The sequence below is a fragment of the Pipistrellus kuhlii genome, unplaced genomic scaffold (genome assembly GCF_014108245.1).
Source record: "Pipistrellus kuhlii isolate mPipKuh1 unplaced genomic scaffold, mPipKuh1.p scaffold_m20_p_6, whole genome shotgun sequence".
Taxonomy (NCBI): Eukaryota; Metazoa; Chordata; class Mammalia; order Chiroptera; family Vespertilionidae; genus Pipistrellus; species Pipistrellus kuhlii.
The window spans coordinates 29,003,290-29,031,240 of record NW_023425562.1 but is presented as its reverse complement, the minus strand read 5'-3'; the positions used below and the strand labels follow the sequence as shown (position 1 = coordinate 29,031,240).

At 38.1% G+C, this 27,951-nt stretch overlaps 1 protein-coding gene across 12 annotated transcripts in view; it reads left to right on the top strand.

Annotated features, from left to right (window-relative positions):
- PTPRM (protein tyrosine phosphatase receptor type M) overlaps positions 1–27,951 on the top strand; it is a 608,093-nt gene that overhangs the window by 416,145 nt on the left and 163,997 nt on the right. For all 12 annotated transcript variants that reach the window (XM_045574745.1, XM_036417770.2, XM_036417769.2 and 9 more), the window contains one exon: positions 14,338–14,470. In XM_045574745.1, the coding sequence (XP_045430701.1) occupies positions 14,338–14,470 (133 nt within the window). The remainder of the gene's footprint in view (positions 1–14,337; positions 14,471–27,951) is intronic.

Here is a 27,951-nt window from a genome sequence, read left to right as displayed (position 1 = left end):
GAGGAATTTTTATTCTTCTTGCAACAGCAGCTGAATGCATTTTAATGGGCTGTAGTGTCACTGGTGATTTATTGCCCTTTTTTGTTCTTTTCCGTGTTATATTTGTCATTCTGCTATGGCAGCTTCATCTATAAAACAGTAAAGTTACAAGAAAATGGTAAGAGGATACAGGAGTGCCAGGGGAGATGCTGTCCCTTTCTCTTTGTCATTTTGTGGAAGGAAATACTGAGTCAAATGTCAAGATTTGGATTTCAGAATTAATATCTTTTAAAACACGTATACTGCACCAAATAGTTTTATTTTCATTTCATTACATAAACTGTAGGATGTCTATGAAAAAGCTTTTCAGTGAAAGACAACAATTTAATTTTTCAATATTATTTTGTCTTTTCTCTTTCTATCAGCAAGAAGAAAGGAAAATAAAACAATATATTTAGCAGTCTTCTGTTTGCTTAGGCATAGAGCTTTCTGGCTTGCAGAGCACAAATTGAAATTCTGTACTTTAGGATATCTACCTCTTAATTTTGTTAAAATATAGTGCCTCCTGCATGCTTAAGAAGAATGCTGAGACTAAATAGTTGAGCTCAAAACCAAAATTTCAGTAAAAAATGCAGAATATTGGGAAAAGAAAGTGTCTATACTTTCAAAAAATAGTTTAAGTTTTTGCATGAAACAATTTTAATGAGTTTAATCATCATTTCCTATAGAATATATAGGAAATACATTCAATCTTATAACAAAATAAAATTAATTTATTTTTTATATTAATAAGCATAGAAAAGTCATGGATATTTTAAAGACATTTATCTAAACTTAGTGACAATATCATTTTACTAAGTCTTTCTCTTTACTCCATTGGCTATTAGGAAATTCCATCCTACTGTTGTTAGATACCAACTGTGAGCATTTGCTTTTCATCCCTTATCTTACTTTAGAAAACCGTTACTGTATTTTAGGATATAAGGTGAATTTGTAGGCAAAGGGCCATGTTATACTTCTGTGTGTACTTGTTTGGTTGACTTTGACCTAGTCTCTCTTGTAGATATTATAAACTACCTAGTATTTGTGAGAGGTTTTTAAAAAGTATTCATGGGTATGATCAAATATAATATATTTCATCAGAATGGAAAGGAAGTCAGAATTTCCTTCATTATCTTAACTCAGCCGTATGTTGTAAAGGCAGGAAATCAAAAAAATATCAAGGATAGATCTAGAATAAACAAAATTCCCTTTTGAACAAACAATTCTTCTCTTAAATACTTTCTGGCTTTGTAAAAGAATCGAGGGAAAACCAGGACCTGTGAGTTGAAGGAAAAAGAAAAAAACCCACAATCTTCTCAACAGAAATACCTCATTTTATTTGCCCTTTTGGCACTATCAGTGTCCAGACACGTTCATCGATGTCTTCAGTGTGCTGAGAGGGAGGCCCGAAGATTTTTTAAAATATTGGCTTATAAAATTCTAGCATGTTCAATTTACAAACACCTCCATCCTCCCACCCTCACGTCTGCCTGACATACATACTGCTTGTAGAATTGTCAGTCTTTAATGTGAGAGGATCTGGGATTTAGCTTTTCATGTCTGACTTGTTCGCAAACCATGACTTTTCCAGCTTAGCTATGATATCTTCACAAGCAAATGACCCCTGCCCAGCTCTCTGTCCTAAGGACAAGGGCCAGCGGCTGTCTTTTGTGGAATTGTAGCCCTTCTCCAGTTGCTTTCCCTTTCCTTATCCTAGTACTTGGCAGACACATCCAGGCCTTCAAGAGGGAGTTTCTCTCTCCTTGAGGGAAATGATTTAGAACATTTTTATCTTTTTTAAATCAATATATCATGGCATTAAACGCAACATTTGCATGCTTTATTTTCAAAACTGAAAAGAACGTCAATGAAATTTCAATGTAGTTGTAGGCCAGTGGGGATAAACCTCAGATTAGTGCTGGTACTGGTCTCTCTTGTGCTCTTAGGGGGCCGGGTGACCAGCTCATAGGGACAGTGAAGTTCAGACTGCAGAGCATTCTCTAAACCACATGGCACACTTCCTAGGGCTGTTTTCAAACATGTCTGAGAGGAATCGGGGCCTCAGGATTCTCTGCACCAAATGTTGATAGGGTGGTTTACATGGACTCTGCATCCCAGTGTATATAATTTAGAAAGCATTTACTTTACATGGAAGATAGTGAGTTCAAGTCCAGCTCTTTGGGGAAATCGCTTAAACTCTCAATATCAGCTTCCACATTTGGAAAACAGGGAGAATACTATTTTTTTAATTTCATGGTCAGCAATGAGGGAATGACTACATTAACATATGCATGTAAAAGACCTCACACAAAGCTGGCCCAGGCTAAAGGCAGAATTTGGAGCTTTGGAGTTGTTATTCTAATCAAGGATTATTTTATGGCCCTTAGGGCTTTCTAGAGAAGTAGGAAATTACCCTAGGCCACCACTAGTCCCAAGTTTTTGAATTTCTCAGGCCTTCAGAGAGGTGCAATATTGAACTTCCGGGGAAAATGAATGGATTTCTTGATGCTGCAGAGGGTGTTATTTACATGAACACAATGTGGATGGCATGGTCTCCAGGAGCATTAGAGCATGAGATGAATATTATTATTCTTTCATATGCCAAAATCTGCAATGAGTCCCCCACGGGCAAATATTTTCCATTTGCCAGTTTTTGGGATATAAACAGAGCAGCATGACCCAGGCTATGATCTTGCTGCTGGCAGTGATGGTGATGATGATAATGATGAAAAAAGTTACTGCATTTTCAAAAACAACTACTTTATTTAAAGCAGGAAATAGCCGAAAGCAGTGTATAAACTATTCTGTGCTTTCTGTAGCCAGCACAGGGGAACAAAACACCTGGCTCCTTTTGTTGTCCTGGCCATCCGGGGTTCCTTTGTTCTCACTGTTCTTGGTTTAAATGTGAACGCCGTTCTTTGTGTTTGTCCTTCAGTAACATTGGTTCTCAAGAGAACCTAAGAGGATGCACTGTAATAGGACTCTATTCAGAAGGATTATAGATGATCTCATTAAATAATTTTTTCAGACCCTGGGTCTGAAGTTGGAAAAATATAGTGGTGTGTAAGGGAATGAGAAGCATCACAATTTCTTCAACATGTTGTTTTCATTTGGGAGAGTGAAAAACTATCCCTGAGAAACTGTCTTTGAAAATAAGCCCGGCACCTGCCTTGGGCCTAATAAATGGCATCTGCTCAGCACATCTATCAGTATCTCTGATGAGCTTTCCCATTTGCTCTGCTGAACATCGAAGCAATACATCACTCAGCGATGTAATTGATGTTCAGTTTAATATGTATAACTTACTTATTGGTATTGCTAATGATGCAATTATTAATTCTGGTTTATTATTAATTATAACAGTTAATTCTTCAAGTTGGAGCTCTCTTAGTCAAAACACATTTTGACAGATCAGTTTTTGTGTCTGGGAATTTGCCTAGGTGCTGTCTTATTTACTCAAAATTATTAACCAACTAGGCAGGTTCTTCTCCTAAGTCTTTAAATATTTTCTTTACCAAACGGTGCATATTTATGTACATGCACATGGGTAAAGACCACATCAGAGTGAGTTGCATGTCTTTTAGCCAGTTGGGGACCTAATAAAAAGAATTTTCAGATTTCTACCTTATTTCATGAGTAAGAAGTTAGAAAATGATTTCAAAGCAGTCCTGTAAATGATGCAATCATTTTATTAAATGAAATGTTTCTAAATAACTTGAATTATATTAGCTAGCATCACCTTATTAAAGTTTCTCTCTTTTTTTTCTAAAGAGCCCCAGACCATTGTAATTACTCTGCATCAAAAACTTGAGCTAGTTTGAAGACTTCTGAAACAAATTCCAGATGTGATCATGAAAAATGGCCCATAGCCATTTAATCATTACAAGTATTGAGTTCATAACACTTTATTCTCGATGGATACTCATTTCATGTCTTCTCTGATATGTACCCAGTTAACTTTCCCGTCATTGATAGATACGTATTTCACTGCTTCGGTGGTGGAAATATAACATTTTGCCACTGGTATTTATTTTTATGCTCTTTCTTTCTATTAATCTCATTTTCCCATTGATGACACTTTGGTCAGTAAATTTATTGGTAAAGACTTTTATCTGTCAGCAACATTCTGAGAAAAACCCGTCCTCTGTGCACTCTCTAGGCATGTTCAGGGGAGCCAGTGTGCAGACATTTTTCCTTCTCCCTCAGCATATTGCCTGAGTGCCCATGTGAGATGATTCAAAAATTGCTGCAAATGCCTATCTTCTTAATAACCCCTCACCAAATAATGGTCATTAGTGGGGGGTGGGGTGTGGGGAGGGAGACACAAAATGCAATCTATTGTCTTTATTTTCCACTTCTACCTTTTCTTCCTTTTTCTTTTCACTTATACCCATTATTCTATGTCTGAGAACTTTAACATAAATGGGAAATGGATAAGTAGGCTGTGAAAACAACACAAATGAAAAAGACAGAAACATTTAAATGAGATTTATTGTGAGAAATCTTGGATTCAGCAAACACGTCTTTGCATATACTATGGACACATGATAAGATACTAAGCAAGATCTGTGAGGGTCAGAAAGTAAAAGCAACTTTGTCCCAAAGGGCTGATGTTAGAGTATGTGTGGCACAAGGGATTCACCAAAACAACTGCAGACAAGGTTGAAAATAGAAAGCTCTATGCAAGAGGGGTGAGGCAAGGTGCTCTTGAAGTCCAGTAGGAAAGAGAATACTTTCTACAACACTATTTGGGCTAAGTACCCTTTGAAGGTAAGAGGTATTTAAACCTTCAAAAAATGAGTAATGGAGTGCTTCCATGCAGAAGGAGCATCGGGAAGAGGAAATGTTGGCTGAATGAGGAAAACAGAGCATTTCTATTTGGTTGGAACACAAGTGGATGAAGGAAAGTAGAAAGAGGACAAGCGTAAAGTCAGGGAAGACCTTGATTGCCTTTTGAAATAAGCATTAGAAAGCCTTTGTTTTGTTTTGTTTTTGTTTCTGAAATGAAAGAGTGACCTGATTAGAGTTGTTCTTTAAGAAGATCAGTGGGGCTGCAGTATGTAAAAGACTGGATGTGATATCTACTTGGGAGTCAAGGTCAAAAGTTCAGAAGAGATGTAAACTTGTTTGTGGCAGAGGGAATGGAGAAGGGATGGAGAAAGAATAGCATTCTTTGACTTCTTTTGAGATTGGGCAGGGTGGTGAGAACTGACCTCTCTTAATATCTTGTGACTACTCTTCAACCCAAAGAGAAACTAAGAAAACCCCCTTTTAATAGGTTTCATTTTTATGTGCTGAGGGTCAACGTGTCCTTTATATACAATCAAAAAGTATTTACTTGTTCTTACCTTTATTGTGTACCTAGTATATTCTAAGCACTAAGGACACAGAGAAGGAAAAGGTGCAGCTTTTCTCTATAAGGACTTGAGCTCCTGCTCATTCAAGCCTGTGTGTGTATGCTAAAAAAAAAAAAATAGGCCACATTCATACACAGGTCACACATGACAATTGTTCTCTTTATAAATGTATCCTGCATATCTGAAGACATTCATTCAGGAAAGATTTATAAAGTGACCACTATGTCAAAGACATTGTGTTAATCTCAGGAAGTCAAAGGTACACTCTGAAAAGCTCCAGTGGAAGACAGTGGCATGGCACCTCCTGGTTTTTTCCTTGGTTAGATAAGTGACCTCAATTTCTTTTTCCTTTATTTATAGTCCTTTTTTCTGCCCTGTGGATCACCCGTATTTTTTTTTTATTTGATTCCTTTTCAGCATTTCTACTTGGAACAGCCTTTTATAACCTGGAAGGATTATTGTGTGCATGTCATTCCTCTCGGACATTTCAGAATCACATTGACTGAATTACCAGCCCTTTCTTCTCTGTACTTAGGCCCAGAAAGTCCTTCTTCCTCATTTCTTCAGGATTTTAATTTTCTTATTGCATTGTTCTGCATTTGTGTTTGCTTGTTTGGTTTGTTTTGTTCTTGTGTTAGGCCCACCTCTTTACAAAGGATCAAGATGATTTTGAATTTGAATCTTTTCTTCCAAAGTGTTGGCAGTAATCACCTGAGTTTACTATATTATTGGAGAAAGTTATGATGCAGATCAACAAGAGTGGACTTCATAGACATACTTATTAAATAGATCTAGAGCAGTGGTTGGCAAACTGCAGCTTGAGAGCCCATGCGGCTCTTTGGCCCCTTGAGTTTTTAGCAAAGGCCAGCTTAGGAGTACCCTAATAATTAAGTTAACAGCAATGTACGTACCTATATAGGTTAAGTTTAAAAAAATTTGGCTCTCCAAAGAAATTTCAACTGTTGTACTATTGATATTTGGCTCTGTTGACTAATGAGTTTGCAGACCACTGATCTAGAGTGTACAGCCCTCTCATTTCCTTCTTAGTGAGTTAGGGCAAGCTATCCTGACTGCTTCTGCTGCCTTGGTTTCCTCACTTGTAAAATGGTAGTAACTATACCTTCTGGTATAATATTAAGCAGGAGTTGTGTAAGATACCTGGCATTTAAAGTAGGTCTTCCAAAATGTCAGCCTTCTTCCTGTCTAATTTAATAACATCAGGTCAGCATGCTTTAAATTCTTTTACACTTAAAAATATATTCTAGTCCATACTTGTGGTTAATTTTAAAACTAGGATTTTATTCTATCAGGTTTGCCTCTTCGTTGTGTAAAAGGATATTTTAAAATAAGGCATTGAAAGAAATAGGCTAACTGATAAACAACAGCAATATATTAGAAGATGTTTTTAAAACAACAGACCAATTAAATATTTTTTTTTTTTTTTTTCCGTTCTCCATAGTCTGGGAAAACCTTTCACAGGTTTTTTTTTTGAACAACAGGTCTTGAGTTGGATTTTTTTTTTCATGTTTGTAGGGAATGATCTAAGGTGTTACATATAGATTCCTGGATTCTACCTCAGACCCTGGACCCAGTCAGTGGGAAACCCAGCCATCTGCACGTTTCGAAAACTCTACAAATAACTCTTAAAGTCTCTTTCATTGGAGAGTCTTTGTTCTAAAATATATTAAACAGAATGACACAATTAATATCATTCTTATTTATTAAAGAATTTCATTGTTTGAGGGAAAATTGCCTGTTTACCAAGTCAGAGTTTGGGGATTGTGTGACCCCGTTTTCTCCTAAGACTCCAAGAATCCTTCGTACATTGTGTGTACGTACCTTGTGTGCATGTGGCTTACTGGCCTGTGAGGCACGTCTCTGCATGATTTTGCGAGACTATATTTTTGAACCTCAGAAATACTGATTATTCTAGCAAGCAGAGAATTTTTTAGGTATATGCACTTACTTTTTGATAAGATAGTAAATGATATCACTAGCCTGTTTGGCTCAGTGGGTAGAGTGTTGGCCTGGGGACTGAAAGGTCCCAGGTTTGATTCTGGTCAAGGGCAGATACCTTGGTTGTGGGCACATCCCCAGTGGAGGGCGTGTAGGAGGCAGCTGATCGATGCTTCTCTCTCGTCGATGATTCTATCTCTCTTTCCCTCTCTCTTCCTCTCTGTAAAAAAAAAAAAAATCAATAAAATGTATTTTTATAAAAAAGATAGTAAATGACAAATTCCAGGCAGCAGACAAAAGTTCAAGAGGTTTTGCAAATGCCAACAACTTTATTCAGGAAGCTGTGGTGATTCTTTGTCCCACAGGAATGATTTTTAAGAACTAAACATAAGCTAGGTCATAACCCAAAGGCACAAAGTCTCTAAGAAAATTTGAGGGGTAGTGGTTTTTATTTTAATGCCTTCAAACTCAGTGTCAGACAAACTGTTAGAAATGTCCACTCTTAACTGGTGCAGCCTGGAAAACATCTACTCCCGTTGCCTCTCTGATTACTCACTTTATATGAGAGGCTAACACAGTTGATACCTTATTATTGACAAATCTTTTTTTCATTTTATTACTTGACCATGATTTGAGAAATGCGAATGAAAAACATAAAGCTATTTCATCAGAATAGTAACAGCACTAATAATTCTCTTGAAACTTTTAGTGCCTCAATAGTAAGTGATATCAGGCTTTGATAGATCATCTTTCCCACTGGGTGTTGGCCACATCAATAACTCAGACAGTAACTGTCATGAAATTAAAGCAAAAATAAAGAAGTAGATTGATTTCCCAAAGATGGCATATATCAAACAATCCAGTATCTCAGTTTTATATGAAAAATTATTATTCTGATTATTATTTGTAAGTCATACACACTCTGCATGCCCTGCGGTGGAAATTAGGTACAAAGGAAGAATTACAAATTCAAAAGCATAATCAGGTTACAAACAAAACATAAAGTGTGAATGAAGATTATTCCTAGGAAGAAAAACCCTATCTAATTTAAATGAAAAATCAGGGAGATGTTTTGTATTATGTATAATGTTAAGGTCCGACTGAAAAACCTAAGCACAGACAGCAAAGAATTCAAACTCTCTGAGCACAAGACGTGAATGAACTGTCTCACATAATCTTTAAAACCAGGTTGTTGCTATTTTTAAGAAAAAGAAAAGTAATCCACCTCTGCAAACGGTAAAAAGAAAAAGCCAGGAGAATTCATTAAAATAAATTTTCCCTCTATAAAGTCATAAAAATGTTAGCATAAAATGTATAAGGCTTCCTTAATTGAAATTTTACAGTATCTTTTGGGAACAGTGCTCTTTGAGCCACACTTGAAGTAACAATACTTTTTATATATTGCCATAGCTTCCACTTTATTTTCTTCTTTTTTCTTGAGTTTCATTTCATAAGTTTTCTTGAACTCCTCAGTTTCTCTTTTCAGCAGCAGTAGCCTCCATGGTTGCTGTCCCCTAGGTCTCTTCCCCCCCCAACCTCCCATATACCAGGAGTGTTTGGTATTTGTTTTGCCACTGAAGCGTTTTGTGCGTAGCAAGATGAAGTATTTTGTTGCTTGGAATCAGTTCAAGCATTGAACCAAACAAAGCAGGTTTCCCCAGGAGGAAGCTGGCCATGTATTTCCATGGCCCCAGCATCCACACAGGCCTTTGCACTCTGACACCTGAGCTCACCTGTGTGCAGCCAGTGGGGAGCCTGTGCGAGTCCCTCCTGTCCTTTCAGTTTGCCCCCTTGGATCAGACATTGGAGGCTCCTGGCCAAGGTGAGGCGGTAGCCTTCCCATGGCTCTCTGACTGCGCTTCCTTTCCACTCTTCAGTGAGCCTGGATGTTGAGTACTGCCCAGGTATTCTCGTCAACGGCTCCTCTACATTAATATCTCTGTCTCTCGCTCTCTTGCTCTCTCGCTCTCTCGCTCTTGTTCTCTCTCTCCCCCCTCTCTTTCCTTCCTCCTCTCTTTCTTTCCCTCCCTCCTTGCTCCCTCCCCCCATCTCGCCCCCTCTCACTCTCTCTTCACCTCCTAAGTGTCCTTATGCAGTCTCATGATTTTAAATACCATCTTTTTTGCTGCCAACCCAAAAAACGTATGATCTAAACGTAGATTCTAAACTTAGATGTCTCCCCACTATTTCCAACTGCCTACTTACTTTTATCTTCTGTGGATGTCTAATGTCTCAAAACTAACTTGTCTCAAACCAAATTCCTGACTCTCCCAGCTACCTGCCTTTCCAGTTCTCTACATTTCAGCAAACAGCAACTCCATCTTGCCAGCTACTCGTGCCAGAACCCCGGATGTTATACCTACACCCCTGCACCCTGTTCACGGGCAAATGTATCTCAAGTTTGACCTCCACTGCTACTGTCTTATTCCAAAGCATCCTAATCTCTTGTTGGCTTATTGCAATAGCCTCACCCCTGATATTCCTGTTTCTACAATTGACACCCACCCCCAGCCAATTCTAAACACCACTGCCAGTGCGATCCTGTTAAAACATAAACCAGACCACATCACTCCTCCACTCACAATCCTCCCATAGCTCCCATCATGCAAAGACAAAGCCAAGTCTTTATAATGATCTGTGGAGGTGCCCCCAGGCTGACATTTCCCCGCCACTCTCCCCAGCTTACTCCACTCCAGGCACACCTCCGTATTTCACAGTCTCATCTTGTACCTTTAAACTTTTTCTTCCCCCCTGCCTCAATGCTCTTTCCTGAGTGCCATCCTCTCTCACTCCCCTTCCTCTTTCCTGTCTCTGCTCAAGTGTTATTTTCTCAATAAATAACCCCCATCTCAGATCTTACTAGCACCTGCCTGCCCTCATAGTCCCCACTCTATTGCGCATGTTTCTCTGTAGCATCCATCACCCATTCACATCCTGCACAGGGGATTGGTTCCCATCTTTCCCAGCAAGCATGTACCCACCCTTCAGCAGAGGTTCTGGCGCCCTAGGTGCTTCTCACCTTCCTCTCCCTCCCTTTGGAAGGCTTCCTGTTTCCTCCAGGTGAGCCTGTCTCGATGCTGTGGGAAGGTCACTAGCTCCAGGCCACAGTGATGCCTCCCTTGTCTTCCGGCCTCGCAGCCTGACCTCTTCTGTGAAGTTTTGTGCATCCTGATCAGTAATCAGAACTGGGCCCAGACCTCAAGCCTGAGGCTGAGGCATCATGTCCTCAGGCTGCCACGCTGCTGTTATGCCATCTAACATCAGTCACTGGGCCAAAACTGGCTGCTGTTTTCTGCCAAGTTAAAAACCAACCAAATACTGCATTGGGTAATTGGGTTTGGGTTTTTGTTTTAGTTTTAGATTTTTTTTTTTTTACATTAGACATTATAGCTGAAACCTTAAATAATGCAAGTTCCTGGAATACCATTTTTTTAGAAATTTTCTCAGTCATCAGAACAAAACAAAACAAAACAAAACAAAACAAAAAAACCCATAGCTGTCACTAGGCGTCAAGTGGAACGGGCATCTGTGAAGATGGTGCACCATGACTTTAGTAGCTCCTTCTCCTCCATCTCTCAGAGACATTTTAGCTTATTCATCATTTTAATGAGCATGTTTAGGCCTAGATACTGCCCATTGTTAAATGTATATATTTGAATTTATTCTTTTTTATAAAGATCTAAATGTGCAGTAAACTCCAAGCAGAATGCACAGTATCGGGGGGGAAATGCCTTTCCATGAACAATTAGAATTTATATATTCCCTAAAAAACGAATGAAAGTTTATGCCATTAAAAACCTGAAAAGAAAATAACAAGACAGAGGGGGAAATATTATGAAAACAGCCCTTTGCCAAGCAGTTTGTAAAGTATACTGTTAAATTCGGAGATTTGGGTGGAGGGCAGGGAACAAGCTGTCATTTGCAATGACATTCTGTCCGAGGCTGACTGACAGCTCGCTAACACATGTTTCCAAAGAAACAAAGTAGAGAGAGGAACATCATCTCTATTGAAGGAGAAGATGAAGGTACTCATTTTAGGGAGGGCTGGAGGGCAGGCAGAGAAAGACAGGAATGACATGTATCTCGAGTGAACCTGGAATTAACGACACGCACCTCAGGGCCGTAATTTATTTCATCCCAACTTGTGTCTGCGTTCATGCTTCCCCAGAGTAGCGCTAAGCACGGATGTGGGACTCACCCTCGTCCCTCAGGCACATCGCAGGGATCCTGTGGCTGTGCCCTGTTACTGGCAGAGGGTGGGTGGCTCCCAGGCAGCACCAGGCAGCCTCCTTGTCCTTCTCGAGTTTGCCCTCCATTTTGTATGATTGCCACCCTAACCGCATTGCAGCTGTGTCCTGCAGAGATAGAACATTTCATTTTCTTGACCTGCAATGTGAAATGAGTTAAAAGTAAGTGCTAAAGAATGATAATACTGAGGTTACGCTGGCTGCATAGCAATGTGCTTGCCTGCTTCCTGTAGGGAATGAAAGGCTGCAGGGGCGATCTCTCTTCCTGACCCGAAGATGTATAGAGTCATTCGCCAATTCTCACAGGACACAGGCCCAAAGCTAAAGGAACACACACTAGTTGCCTGGTTAACTGAAGCAAATGCATGGCCATTATCAGGACAAACTCTTACTGAATGTTTACAACATATGGGTTGTAGCCATGTATTTTTATATTATAATTTTCTGAGCTAAATTAAGGGTTTCTAAAAAAAAAAAAAAAAAAAAAAAAAAGTTCCTTTCCCAAGTGTTGTATATACTGGCATAATTTGGTTATAAAATAAATAAATAAATAAATAAATAAATAAATAAATACCTTAGTGAATCATCTATATATAATAGAAAATATATTTGGAGAACTTACAATCTATAACTAGGTTTGTAAGATGCAAAGAATGAGCCCCAATATGCCAACATTTGGAAGAATAAAACTAAATTTATTTTACTATTTTTAAGTTAAGATTTTGTAATTGGATAGAAAAAATCAAAACTAAAAACACTGAACCTTTTTTCAATTTTGTGAATTTGAAACATTGTTTTTTACATAGATTACTTTTTTAATTTTTTATTTATCCTTTTATAACATACACATTTTTAATTCTCACATGAAGGTATGTTTTTAGTTTGTTTTAGAGAGAGAAGGAGGGAAAGAGAGAGGAGAAACATTGATGTGAGAAAGAAACATCATCTGTTGCCCCCCGCATGTGCCCTGACTGGGGATTGAACCTGAAACCTCTTGGTGTACAGGATGATGCTCCAACCAACTTAGCTACCCAGCCAGGGTTATGACATATACGTTTTGTCTTTAAATTTTCCCCAGCAACGTATTTAGTGTAATAATGTCCTCCAAATCTCCCACTTGGTTGTTTGTTCCAGTGGCATATTGGAGTAGTATACTTAAGATTGTAATTATAATAAAAGAGGAAAACATTAATGGTTTCAAGGTTTACCTAGACAACTAGTTTGAGAGATATCCATTCAAACAAAATAACAGGGCATCTTTCGGAAGTGGTCAGAAATAAAAATGACCTATCAAGAATTACCCATAAGGTTTTGCATTTAATAAGGTATCTGTTGTACGGCACTGCTTTCCATACGATTGTCACTTTGATTGAAATGTACCCACGGAGTGCAACTCAGATGACTATGGCCTCTGTGCACTTCGTGTTTCTCCCTGACCTTGACTATCTTCTGCAGTCTGATGTTCACAGCTATGTTCAGGCTGCAGAATCACCTATAAAATCTTAATGTGGATGCCTTTTGAAAGAAATGTTGTTAGTATGCTCCCAATGGAAACATGAAAAATTACATCTTGACACTCCCTACTTCTCTGGCATGACTCATCTTAGAATAAACCCATTCTAAAATGCACCACACACAATGAGGGTTAAGGTTGTCAAGTACCAGTTGAAGGATGAATGGAAAACACAATGCAATGGTAGGAAGGGGTGGTACCAACATTCAATTTTAATTACATTTTTACCAATGAAACAAGAAGGAAAATCTAAGGTGAGAAATTTGAACAGATGACTTTCCTCCTTTCAGGATGATTTGTCAACCTAGTGAGGGTGGCGTGATGGCTCAGATGCTGAGCACTATCTCGTTTTGATTAAAACGTTAGAAGCCCTTAAAAAATGGATTCTGTTTAGTGAATTGAACATTACCTTCCTAATATTTTTCATCCTGAGCTCATTTAGCAGAGGAAATGGATATTTCATCTGACGTTGATGTGACATTCCATCACATTATACTATAAACAGGACAAACGGTGTTTTGGAAATGAGAAAGGAGAGCTAAGACAGCCACCACTGTAAGGCTTTGGTTATCTCATTTCAACAGATATTAAATGTGGGTGCCAGTAGTGTGATCATCAGCTGCTTCCTACGTTGTATAAATTGCTTAGAAGGAGTCTTTTGCCTACCAGATGTGACCTAGATTTAGATTTCCAAAGACAGAGGGGGAAAATCTCTATTGTGTTAAAAAAAAAACAAAAAACAAAAAAAAACAATTGCTGGTAAAATGCATGGTAAATGAGCTTATCTCACTTTTCCAGGTGTGTGGGTTAATATGTTATAGAATTACTGGTTCATTTATGAAAAATAATTGAGGAAACTATTCCAGCAAATCAAATTTGGATAAAGGCTTAGGATAGCAATTGTGTTGTTAGCAAGATTTAAAATGGCAGAAAGAGCAGGGAGCCAATAGAGATAATAAAAATATAAAAAACTGTGTTTGAGAAGAGTTTCTTATAAAAGGGTCAGTTCTGGGTGTGCTATCCAGCCCATGTTATAATTTAGTAAAATACTGAAGAACAATGTGAACAATTACACTCTTTCCAGTGATTTTGAAAGCTGTTGAAAAAGTCAAAGCTTGTCTGTCTGCAGGCTCTGATAAGTCTTATTACTGTGCTACATGCAGCAGGAGAAAAAAAAATTAATGTAACATCTCTATTCTCTCTTACTCACCCTTTTTTCTTTCTCATTTCCTTTCATCTTTAGGAGCTGCTACTCCAAAACCTGTCCCAGAACCTGAGGAACCAACAGACCACACAGTTAAAATTGCTGGAGTCATTGCTGGCATCTTGCTGTTTGTTATTATATTTCTTGGAGTTGTGTTGGTAATGAAGAAAAGGTGAGCTCCTCACTATTGCTAAAGATGTGGTGCTATTCCATTGTTGCCAAGTTGCTTCATGTGTGTAAAAATAGTCCGTTATTGAATTGGCTTTGATGACCAAGACACATCTGTGACTCTGATTGTTGATATTTTTCATCATGTAGCATTCAAGGTTATGGGACAACATTTAGAATAAATGGTTACTTTGTATGAATATGCAAAGCAAATCATGCCAAGTTAACATAAAAATCATGTGCTTTCCCACAAGTCAGTATGTAAAGCTCTGCATAATCTTTAAAGACATTTATTCACCAGGAAATATTTAGTACTGATTTTTGATGTGCTAACATATTTGATGTTCTTGAGGATACGAGAAAGAAGGCTTCCTAATCATTATAATGAAGATCAGGGTGACAGGATGGAGCCTATGTTATGTGCAGTCACCATGTTTGGGATGAATCAGCACAACACCCCATGAGAAAGAGACCCCATGAGAAAGAGACTCTCAAAGAACAGCCTGGCAGAAACACCGGGCATAACGTGCTTAAAGACAAGAACTAGAGCACATGGCATGTTATGAAACTGCACTGTCTAGCCAAGGGATGGTCTCAGGGAGGAGGAAAACAGATACAGCTATAGTAAGTGATCCTTACCTCTGATGCTTGAAAAATATACAGTGCCTTCTGTTTTGTGAAAATAAGCAAAAACTTGTTTAGTAATAATACAATGTTTAATTTATATAAAAATTATCAACATAAAAATATAGATGGTAAAGGAACTACTAGATAAATTTTCCCAAACAGGGAACACTCAGATCTTGTTTCTTTATAGCTTTAAAATAATTATAGAGTGGAGTAAAGTCATGGATGGTTGAGGGAGAGGATGGAGAAGGTGTGAAAATGAGGTCTTGGAAGTTTTATCTGGTCATCTAAGGAGACTGGATATGGCCCTAAAATCAGCTGTTGGCCTTTAAGCAGGTAGTAATTTGATACAATTTTTATCTTAGAAAGAGAACTCTGATGTTAGGGTTGAGCACAGTGTGGGGGGAAAAGAACTAGAGTCAGAAAGACCAGTTGAATGAAGAGGAGGCAACTTTAGAAAAATGAGGAGAGAAGGTAAGTTTCTGTAGCCATCTGTAAGCAGAAGCCGAGGGTGATGGAATAATGCAGAATCTAGTTTACTGTGACCAAAATGTGAAATATAGAAAATAGAACATATTTGGGGAGTGAAAATGGAGAGTTCATCTTTGCACTTTGTTAAGTTCACTCTCCCTGTAAAGTCGTGGACATACCCACTAGGCCATTGGACATGCCAGTTGCCATAGTTAAAGTTATAGCATGTCCTGGAGTGAAAGCCATAGGTTTGGATGAGGTCACTCAAAGGTAAGTGTAGAATGAGGAGAAGGAAGTCAAGGAAGAAGATAAAACCTTGGGTAACAACAATTTTTAAGGGGTAAGTTAGTATCCAAATGTGTGTGTGTGCACTTTTTTTATTTATTACTTCTTTCTTAGTTGATAGTCAGGCCTCAAGACAAAATATTGCTCTCTTCCAGCTATTTTTATCACTAATGGATCCCCATCACTTGAACTCTTCCTTTTCACAAGTCATACATCGATATTCCTTTCTCTCTTTTTTCACATCATTTTATTTCTCTTCTTATTTTTAATTCTTTTTTTCTTTTCATTTCACTTATCTGTACCTCTTTTCTTTACACTTCTTTTCTTCTTTTTGGGCTATTTATCTCTTTATTTCTTCCTCCCATATATTTTTCTTTTCTTTTCTTTTCTTTTCTACTTTACTTCTGTCTTACCTCTCATATTTTTCTCCTGTATGTACTTCTTCTCTCTCCACCTCGATGTTTAAGTATATTGTACCAATGTTCTGTACTGTTGGGTATAGGGTTTTTTTAGTATGATTCTGTATAAATTCCAACACTAGGCCTTCTATGCCTGCATATTAAAATTAAACATTTTGGAGAGATTTATATCAGTTGTGGAAATACATGGAGTTTTGTGTCATCTGGCAAGCAGTTTCCCTTGTGACCTTAGCTAAGTGTGAACTCACCCTCCCAGGGTCTAGCTCTCCTGGGTCTCTCAGGTAGTCATGGAGGTGATGTCATAAATTATGCATTTGAAGATATTGCCTGTGGTAATATATGCCCTTGATACAACTTTAGACTAAATACCAATAACTCATATTAAATTTAAATGATTATTTACTACATAATCTTAAAAGGATTGTTTTCAAAGCATGTGCCACTTTTGTATTTGCTTTTTTTTTCAAGTATAGAATATGTTTTATAAGGCAATTTACTGTGCCTATAAGTACAAAACTTATGATTTAGACCTGAACAGCAGTCATGTTGTACAAACTATCATATTTAACAGAAATTCTTAAAATTTCCAATTGTTCAGGGTTTTACCCAAAAAAATGTTTTAAAAGTTTTGTGTATAATAGTTAAAACATGATATTGATCATGAATAAGTTGCTGGAGTGCTATTGATGTGTAATAAGCTACATGGTTTGGTTATCAGGTACACTGAATATATTTTTTATTGAGGAACACTTGACATCTAACATTTTATAGTTTCAGTAAAGCATACATTTAAAAATTATCACCACAATATATCTAGTCACTGTCTATTACCAATTACAAAAATACTTTTTCTTGTGATGAGGACTTTTGAAATGTACTCTCTTAACAATTTTCAATTATGCAATGCAGTATTACTACCTTAAGTCACCATGCTGTACATTACATTCCCATCACTTCTCTACTTTGTAGCTGGGAGTTTATACCTTTTGACCTCCTTCTCTCATTTCAGCCGCTCCCCTACCCCCAAACTCATTCCCCGACCCCAAGAGGAACACTAAATCCAGACTTGGAATTCCTAGATCTGTATGTTAACTAACTTTGTGTTTCTGAACTTTTCTGGGCCTTAGTTTTCTCATTTGTAAATTGAGAGACTTGCACTATATGATCTCTGAAGTCCATCCCAATTTCAAAGTATCGGGTTTTCTATTATGTAGCAGCCTATGGTGACAGTACTATACATTTGCTATTCTAGAAGTACAGTGCATGGCTCGTTACTGTATTTCATTATTTAAACATACCCAGTGTTTCTTTCAAAGGCTCTCTTTGCTCAGTCAATTCAAATCTAGAAGTGTTAGTTGATGAGTGGTTTATCTTTTAGCTACAAGGGAAGGAAAGAGAAGAAAGGAAAAAGAATTACCTGGGATTAAGTATAGTATTGGTCATTTTGCTGGTAAGAGCCTAATGCTAATCCGATTCCGACTTCCAGTCCTGTGAGAGCTAGTTAGCCTATTTTTCTTCTACCCACAGTATTGACTTGGCCATTGGTATAAAGACAGACTGGGCCCAAGAGAAAGTATGGGTGAAACAAATTCATTAAAATTTCTTGAAATACAATCTGTTGTCTTTCTCTTGAGGAAGTCAGTAGTTACTGTCTGTGTTTGTTAGCAGGCCAGGCCAGGTCTGAGATCTTGATAGGAGGAACAGCAAATATTATTGGGAGGCATTTTCCATTATTAGCTTAACTAAGTTTGCACTACCTTCTGAAAGAACAACCTCCTATAAAAAAATACTTGCTGGCCCATCCAGTGTGGCTCTGTGAGTCAGCATGGATCTGTGAACCAAGAGGTTGCCAGTTTGATTCCTGATCAGGGCACATTCCCAGGTTGCAGGCTTGATATCCAAGTAGGGGGTGTGTAGGAGGCAGCTAGTCAATGATGTTTCGCTCTTATCAATGTTTCTATCTCTCGATCCCTCTCCCCCTCTCTCTAAAAATTAACAAAAACATATTTTTAAAAATAGTTGCTGAAGGGAGACCTCTAGTAAACATGGAAAGTCTGTTCAACTCATACTAACTGATGAGATTCTTAGGCAATGATGACTAAAAACAAGTGATCATCAGTTATATTTAGCTAGAATGTTTTATAAACCTTTCACATATTAATGACTAGTTGTTAATTTGTTTATAAATATTAATTCATTTGAGACTTGCCGGGACTAATTTGAAATATTTTCCTTAAAAACTGTTACAAAACCCTTACGTTTATTACCTGTTTATTCACTAAGTAAAGCAATTTTTTATTATCTTTATCTTTCCCCAAAACATGCTTTCTTTTGAGGTGCAGTGTTAGGTGCCACAAGTGTTAAGAAAGAAAAGGTATGAGGTGAATAAAAGGTTCATACATGATAATATACTCTCAAAATTAAATAAGTTGAGTAGGAGATAGGTAGCTTATTATGTTTCATCGTGTATTGTTAAAATATCTACATTTTCAACAGTTTCCATAGCAATGATTTATCTCAATAACATGTTTGACAGAATGTAGCATACAAGCACCATCAGTTTTATGCTGATAAATTATATTTACTATTGTTCTAAAATTTCTATAGATCTTTTAAAATTTTAAGAACATTTATATTAATTATAGTAAAATTCCAGTCTCAGCTGATGTGGTAAGTAGAAATGACAGAAGTTGTGGCTCTATGGAAATAATCAAAGAAATATGCATTCATGGTCAAAATAGCAAATGTTAGCAATTCAACTACATGAACATTTGTTCTAGGTAAATATAACTATTTTAATTCTGAAGCACTATACCTCTACCTTCTTTCCTCAACACATTTTAACAAATGTATATTTGTCATTAAATGCAAATGCTGCATATCTCGTTAAACATTTAGCACCCATTATATTATATCTAAACAGTACTGGTACTTCCAAGAAAAAAAGTCTCAGTAAAAATAGGAAGTATTTCTGAAGACATCATGAAACAAAAAGGATAAGAGAGAAACTGATGAAAGCCCTATTTTCAAAGAGATGCCTGCAGCATGTGGCTGGAGGCAAGCTGACATTAAATGCAGTTCTCCCACTCTACCGGTTTACCCCCGAGATAAGAATTTCTGTTCCACTCTAACCAACTGTGCATTGTATGTGGAAAATATTTTAAGCCTGGAAGTTTTATTCAGTGTCCTGTTTCAAAGTCACATTTTCAGAATCTGCATTAAGGAAAGTATAATAATTGCTGGGCTGGTGCCTGGGCTGAAATGACCCATCCATTTGGATCTCCAAACAGCTTCTAACTCTTAATCCAAAACTTCTCCCTAAATTCTAAAATTGTGGGTTTTTATAACCCGGAACTTTGAGTGCAGGGCTGCTTCTGTAACCTTGCCTACGTCTGGATGAAGTCTAGTGTAGGGAATGTTCCCTCAGGTAGCTTTGTGCTGTCAGTGTTGCGACAGTGAGGTCCAGGCTCTTCACCCCTTAATTAGCGCAGTGTCCCTCCGCTGTCCAGAGCTGATACCAGTTAGTGATCGCTTCCCAGGGAAACCTGCCAAACACAGAGCCCAGGACAGAACGTAAGTAAATGGTTCTTATGCTGTGTGCCTTTTTACTTGTATGATTGACACTGATGTAAAGAATAACAATGGCCACACCATTGAACCGCAGTTATAAGTCATTAACTAAAATGATAATTCATTATGTGAGCGGGGAGACCAACTCTAGGAAGAATGTGGTTGATTAATGAGCATCATTAACAAATTCACAGTTTCAAAGGTCAAAATTATTGATCTGATGATGTATGGTATAATGCAACACTCTTCACTGATGCTTAAGTCCCTTTTCTAACACAGAAAGTTGAAGGAAATCACCAACAATTATTTTAATACTATGTGTTCTATGACTTACAAAAATTTGAATTCTCAAAATATATTTTAATTACTATTCTGACCACTGAATTAGCATTAGTATTTTTTTTTTTTTTTTAGTTTAAATTGAGGGTACTCAGCCATCATTTCTCTTTCAGATGTTACACTGCTAATTTTAGTGAGAATAAGTGAAGAACTTACAACAATTAAACTGGAGCTCTGAACAAATTACAATCAAGCTAAGCTGAAGTAAATGATATAGCCATATGGAAGATCCGTAAATTAAGAGAGAAACTAAGCAGAATTTGGAAAAACTAATTAAAGCAGATTTTTGGTTTCTAAAATGTTGTTTATTATGATGTCTTAAGGGGCCTGCTGGAGAAGATGTTGTTAGCCAAGAAGTCTCCTGCTTAGTTCATTTTTGTGATTTGGCAAACGCAGTCTGTTAAACTTCTTTCTCTAGCAACCTGCAATCCCTTTTTAGGTGTGCATGAAATGAAAACCATACTACCCTAGGGCTCAGAAATGAAGCGCTACTGGATTTATTTGCAAAAATGTATTTCTAAGTATTTACCTAAAGGAAATTGAAAGCAGGGTCTTGAGAGACATTTGTATACCAATGTTCATAGCAATGTTACTCACAATAACCAAAAGGTGGGAGCCACCAAAGTACCCATTGATGGAGGAAAGGATAAACAAAATGGGGTATTTACATTCAACGGAATAGTATTGCCTTAAAAATGAAATTCTGACACATGGATGAACCTTGAGGCCATTATACTTTGGGAAATAAGCCATTCACAAAAGGGCAAATACAGTATATGAAATACCTAGCATAGTCACATGCATAGGCACAGAAAGTAGAATGGTGGACAGCAGAGGCTGGGGAATAGTGGAACGGGGAGTGAGCATTTAATGGAGCTGAATGGTGGTGATGGCTGTACAGCCGTGTGGATGCACTGAATGCCACTGAACTATACACCCAAAAAATGTGAAGTCAGTAAATGTTATTATGTGTATTTTGCAGTTTTAAAAACTGTGCTGATGTTGGTGGACAGAATGTTCAGACAGGTTTTGAACCATTGTTGCTGCCCTCATCATTCTATTAATAGTCATTTGTCAGCTAGAGCATCAGACCAGCCATGGTAATTGTAGATTAGCCTTGCAATGGAGTGTTTGCCTTTTGGACTGTTAGGCCTGAGCTGGCCCAGAGAGTTACTTTGTCCAGCTCACAGCAAGGGCATACTGATGAGTTTGAGACCCAGTTACCTGAGACTAGGAGGTTCCACAAAAATACACCAAGCCTCATTTGGAGCTTGCAGCCTGAAATATCCCAGCATTGTAACTGACAATGATGACAGTGCAAAAATCGAACCTGCTCAGGCAAGCACCTCCTAAATTGTTACCATATACCCGGAAGCAAAGCAGGATGGCCACCTACCAGGAGTCAGTGAACTATGCACTCACATTACTTGTGATGCACTTATTTCAGTCATAAGTGAAGAAAACAATGGGTTCTGCTGCCATTATTTTCAGACACCAGTGAGAGGAATACCGGAAGCATGAGGCCCATGGCTCTCCCACATGTCACGTTTTTATTTTCTCAACTAGTAACGGTGACTGTGAATCAGATCGCCTACAAATCGAATAGGAATATGCCCAGCATTCCAGAAGCTCCAAGGGCTTCAAGTGAAATCCACATAGCTCCCCACATGCAGGCCTCAGAGTGTGTGCAGGTTCAGTCTTGTAGGTTTAATTTTAAAAATAAAAATTAAAAAAATTAATTCAGTATATGTCCCCTAAAGCTTGCAGCTAAGGTTTCTCTCCGTTAAATAAAGCTCCAGTTAGTGGGTTCTGAATTACTTTCTGGGTCGCCTGTTTCTAAGTAGCTTTTGTAGAGTAGACTTGGTGGCTAGACTAGAAACTTATGGAGGGCAGGAACCATGGCCTAATCACTTTTGTCTGTCAGATTCCTCATCCAGACGAGATAACTATTTGTGGATCATTGAATAAATGAGTGAATAAACAGCAGGTCTTACCATACGTGAGACCCTGTACTCTTCCCCTCAGCTGCTGACCCCAGACTATTTGATTCATGTCATCACAGAGGCAAGGAACAAGGCCTGTTCTTGCTTCCTTCTCTTCTCCTTGCAAAATCCCTTTGCCTGAACTGTAGCCTTCTCCCTGTAATTGGAGTCAACTTGTGGAGGAAGTGTCCCGTGAAGGGAGGTCTGCTTCACCACCCTATATTGAGGCACTGTGTGTTTAAATATATTATGTATAGCAAGCTTCTCACAGAGCCTATCTTTCCTCCAAATAGGGATGGTAATGACTCAAAAAAGGATAAAAGCAAGATTTACCTTGAATAATCTAAATGACTGATAAGACATCCATGAATGAATGTGAATTGACTCTTCTAAATAGTCTTTTCATTGTATTGTAACATCAATGATGATGATAATGATAGCTTATGTATAAGCATCTGCCTTCTATGAGGCACTGCTATAAGTCTTTTATGAGTATTATCACAGCTAGGCCTTGTAACAACTTTATGATATATGTACTGAGACCTTGTTTTTAGTCAAGGAAGCTAAGACGTAGAAAAGTAAGTTGTTTAAAGAAGCACACCCTATGTTCAGACCCTAAGATATGTTGACAGGAGATTTGACTCTAGGTGGTGGGCACATGGGGCAATACACAGATCTTTTAACATAGTGACCCACACCTGAAACCTACATGATCATGTTGACCAATGTCACCCAATACATTTAATTTTTAAAAAGTTTTCTGAATTCAGTTGAATAAAAAATAATAAAGAAGCACTGTCAATAAGCGACAGGACTGAGGTTGAAGCCAGCTTACCGCCAGAGCTGCATTCTGAACCAATATGGTTCTTTCACTGAAATTAATGGAAATAGAAAAAGATGGAAAGAAGCCAAGAGAAAATCCCATGACCTATATTGTGACCAGAATTCCCATAGATATCACCTCAAGGAATGTATGAAAGAAGAAAAGTGTGCCCCATGTGAAAGAGGAACCCTACCATGCCAGCCAGGCTGTCTGAAAACTGCCACAGGACATCAGCTCTGTGGCCTGAAGGGCAAGAGGCAGAGAGGTCCTGGGTAACTCGGACTCCTCCAGAAGTCTTTGGCAAATCAAGCATCTCAGGAAACTTGAAATAGGCTACAAATGAATGGCCACCTTTATGCATAAATAATTTTCAATCCACATGGTAAGACATTACACCATTGTAAAATTCCAAGTTAGTTCGGCAGCCTTGCTCATCCAAAATGCAATGAATGATTGATTTCCATTCTCCTCCTAACACCATTCGGCTTTAGCCCTATGACTTGGACAAACCCAGTTGTTGCTTTATGTACACTGCCTTATCTGATAGGCCAGGCTTGCTGCCTCTCAGCATCCCCCCGATCAGCTGGGCTCACCTCTGTGCTTCAGAAGTCCATAGTTAATACCCTGTTTCCAACCCACAGAAAATACTGGAACTTGAAACTCCAACTGTGTTCTCAATTCCTACCCTCTCACTTGTTAGACTCAGAGAGGAGAGTGCAAGGCTGCCAGTCTTTGTGTGGTATACCCTGCTCTGCGTGCCATCACTGCTGCGCCTCCAAGGGACTAATGAGGAGCGGAGGTTGCTTGTGTTGGTAGAAACATCTGTAGTTCAAAGGCAAGAAGTCCAGTGTCTGGAGTGAAAAGATGCAATGCAGTATGAGGTTTGAACTTTAGCAAGTCAGATCCAGGCTCTCAGCGGGGCTTGCAAACCCTACTTTCAGGAACACGCAGGCTTGTGTTTCTGATCTATGGAAAGTTTGGGTAAGAGGAATGTAATACAGCAGCTCTTTTTTTTTTTTCTTTTGGTCTCTGTTAACATAGTATGACATCTGATGCAAGATAAATATTACCTTTCAATGATTCAGGAAAACCGATGTTAAGCTTTTTTTTTTTTTTTTTTAATTTTTATATATTGATTAGAGACCCAATGCATGAAATTCATGTAAGGGGCTTGGCCCTCACAGCCCTGGGTTTGTCAGGAAGGTTGTCTGGATGGCCATTCTGCTCTTCAGTCTAATTAGTATATTAGCTCTTTATTATATAGGATTTTAGAGAGAAAGAGTCAGAAAGACATTGATTTTGTTCCACCCATCCATGCATTCATTGGTTGCTTTTTGTATGTAGCCTAACTAGAGTTCAAACGCTGGTTTATTGGGATGACACTAAGCAACTAAGCTACCCAGCAAGGACTGGATGTTAACCTTTAATGTGATTTATGCCTTGCCATTTTGGCTGGCATTAGGCCTCTGGGCTGATTTTCATACCAGCTTTCTGCTCTGGCTTGCTTATTTCCAGCTGTAGGCATTTCCAGTTCCTATTATCTTCTGCCATGCAGGAAATGGCCTCAGCTTCTCAACTCTGGACAACACTGAGTATATTTCTAGCTAAAAATACTTATTGGCATCTGTATGCTTTTTTTTTAAATCTATTTCAACATTATTTTATAGTACTAATCTTTAATCTTAATCTATGTTATTTCCTGAGAATTATTAAATATTTTCAAATGAATTTGACAAAGACATATTTTCAGTTTTTGATCATATCTAATCTCAATTTTATGCCAAACTTTTGGTTTTCATATTGAACCTGGCAGCCCAGACCACGTTATAGCTGAGACTGCCATAAGAAACTATGGTAGGATCTTATAACATATTTTGTAATCCTTACAAAATAAGAATCATCATTAATATAGTAAATTAAACTTAGCTAGAAATAACGCATAGACTACATTTAATGCCCACCGTAATCTTTGTTTTAATTTTTTTTTCTTCTCTCAGTAGAAAATTTGCTAAATTTGGTAATTTACAGTGTTGTGTGTTTTTTTTTTTATTTGGGAGAAAAATAACTTAGTTCCATTCATAATTCCTAAAATAACTATTTTATAAAGTTTCCTTTTTAAGTAGAATCAACAATTATTATCAATGGAAGACAGGAAACATCCAGATAAAACAATAGGTAATCACAAATTGTTTATATAGTGGGAAAATGCTGACCACTTACTCCTCTCATTAACTTTCTTGGAGCAGGATTAAACCAATGCAAGCAAATATTATGGCATTGGAATTATGCTCAGTAGGTCCTTATAGTTTTATGCACAACCTCACATAGCATGGCCCCTGTCACCATAGTCAGGTCATAAACAGGAACATTTGCTCCCGCATAATTCAGATCCACTCTAATAAACACATAAGCTCTGCCTAGACTCAAGGGAAGAAGTTAAATAAAATATATTTCATCCCTGTTTGACTTTTGAATTAAATTTCTTTATAGATATAATATCAAGCCCCTTAGAAATCATTTTCTTAAAGAAATATTGTGAGTATATGGAAGGAAAATGACTAAATGTCACTGATAGGCCACAGTGAGAAATAAGACAAAAGGCCTGTTTTTCCTATCTTTTTTAAATATTTTTATTGACTCCAAAGAGGAAGGGAGAGGGAAAGAGAGATAGAAACATCAATGATTAGAAAGAATCATTGACCAGCTGCCTCCTGCAGGCCCCTACTGGGGATTGAGTCCTCAAAGAAGGCATGTGCCCTTGACAGGAATCAAACCCAGGAACCTTCAGTTCACAGGCTGATGCTCTATCCACTGAGCCAAACCAACTAGGGCTACTAAACACTTTATAAAGTATACCCCAATGCTACTATTTCTATTACCCTTGATTTATACATAAATCATTATCAAAAATAGAGGAGAAAAACTTAACTGTATAAGCTCGGTTAAGCTTCCATATACATCACAGTATTAGTAAGAATTTTACCCAAGACAGGAATCTAGTGTGGTATATGTGTGTACATTTCCTTAGTCTTGAGGAATCGCATGTTGATTGCTAATTATCTTTTTTTTTTGTTCTGCAAAGCATGTATATATTTATATAGGCTGAATGGATATTAATTCATTGAAATGATTTTTTTTTCTACATTGAGTCCACTTTTTTGTTTTGTTTTCTGCAAATACATATTCCTGAAACAACAGTATTTGGAAAGACGATTTAGTATGCAAGTATTCACTTTACACGCCTGTCATTTGGAATGCATCTAATGCACAAGATTGTTCAGACTAAATGATGCATAGAATTTCAAGAGCTGCAAGGAGCCTCGGAGTTCATCTAGTCCTAACCTCTCATTTTGTAGATGAAAAAACAGAAGCCCAGATAAGGGAAATGCTTTGGTGGGGGGAGTTGGAGCCCACAGCTGCAAATCCCCATTTGTGCTTTCTGCACAGATTGCTTTCATGTGACTTTTCTGGTGACTGCTTAACTGAATGATGTCAGCGAAGCTAATTTCCTGACATGCCACTGACAATGCAAGGGCCACACAATTAATTTGAGAACGTCTACATTCTTCTAGTACAGCAAGGTGAGATGCAGGGAGCAAGAAGTCTTAATCTGTGACAGGCCCCAGGTGCTTGGGAAAAGGGCTCAACCCAGAAAAGGCCCCCGGGCTGTGTGATTGATTGCTGTGCTAGCCACACAATTATAGTCAGTTACAGTCTTGGCTCCCTCCAACTACTACCAAGCAGTAAATTTGTAAATGAGCTGAGCATTCGTTGTGATTAAAGCTTCATTTTAATATTTTCTTTGTGCAATAAACATTTAACATGGAACTCAAGAAAAAAGAAAAAAGCAGCCCTAAAAATTATTTATAGGCAGTCTTTGGTCTGTAGCTGGTTTATTCGGGGCCCTAAAAAGTAATATACAAAGATTTGCCTACCTGTTTATTATTACAAATAAAAGTTTAGACTTATGGCCTGGGGTAAGAGAAGAAACTCATTAAAGGAGCAAATTACAGGAATTTTCCTGAAGAATTGATCTCTAAACCAGTCCGGGCACTTTCTGTCTCCCCCAGCATTATTGTAACTGGAGGGGAAGGCCTTCCCATCCCTCCCGATAGCCATCAGAGATGTCCACGCTTCTGTCACTTTAAAGTGACAACTGCATTTGAAGGTTGTGCAGACTGACCACTGATTGTCGAAACGAGTCCAGAATGAAACCGCTGCTCACCCACACTTACTCCTGAGTTACATAACTTGCAGGTGCCCTGCAGCCAAAATAAATTAGCTCTAAATTCTCTGTTGAGCAAAGCCTTCTGCAGGGGCCCTCATGTGAATGCACTTCAGTCATTTTGCTGAGAGTGACGACAGGCTACAGAAGTGGCAACATACACACACACACACACACACACACACACCCACACACACACCATATTTCCAAGAAAGGATTCTATGTTAAATTCCTGGACAATTAAGGCAAAACGTAAAAATAATTCATCCTAGACCTAAATAACCATTTCCTGCTAAAAACTTTTTTTTTAAAAGTTTCAGTATTTACTGTCTGAGAAAGGCTTAGGAAGGTTATGCTTCTTGCATCTACAATGTGCAGGAAGTCTACAGCTATCAGTGTCTCCACAGCAAATGGGCTGTGCTGCGCACTACAGCCACAGCCTGCTAGGTAATTTATGTTGCTTAGGGACCGTAGTTTTCTAATAGATTGAACTGTTAGTTTTCAGGAGGATTTAATGAAATATTGAACCAGATGCCACTGGTCTGCCATGGACGTGGGACTGTGAGAAATGAGGAAACGTTGCTTGGTAAACAGCTCAGGCCTTTTGCTGGCGAAACCAGTTGGGGCCTCAGTGAGAGAGAATCGCAGCCAAGAGAAAGCCCGGCAGGTTACGTTTAAATATGTTTGCATCTCTTTCCCTGCGCATTTAGAGTGAGAGGTTGTGTCTAGCTCAGGGTAATTTGG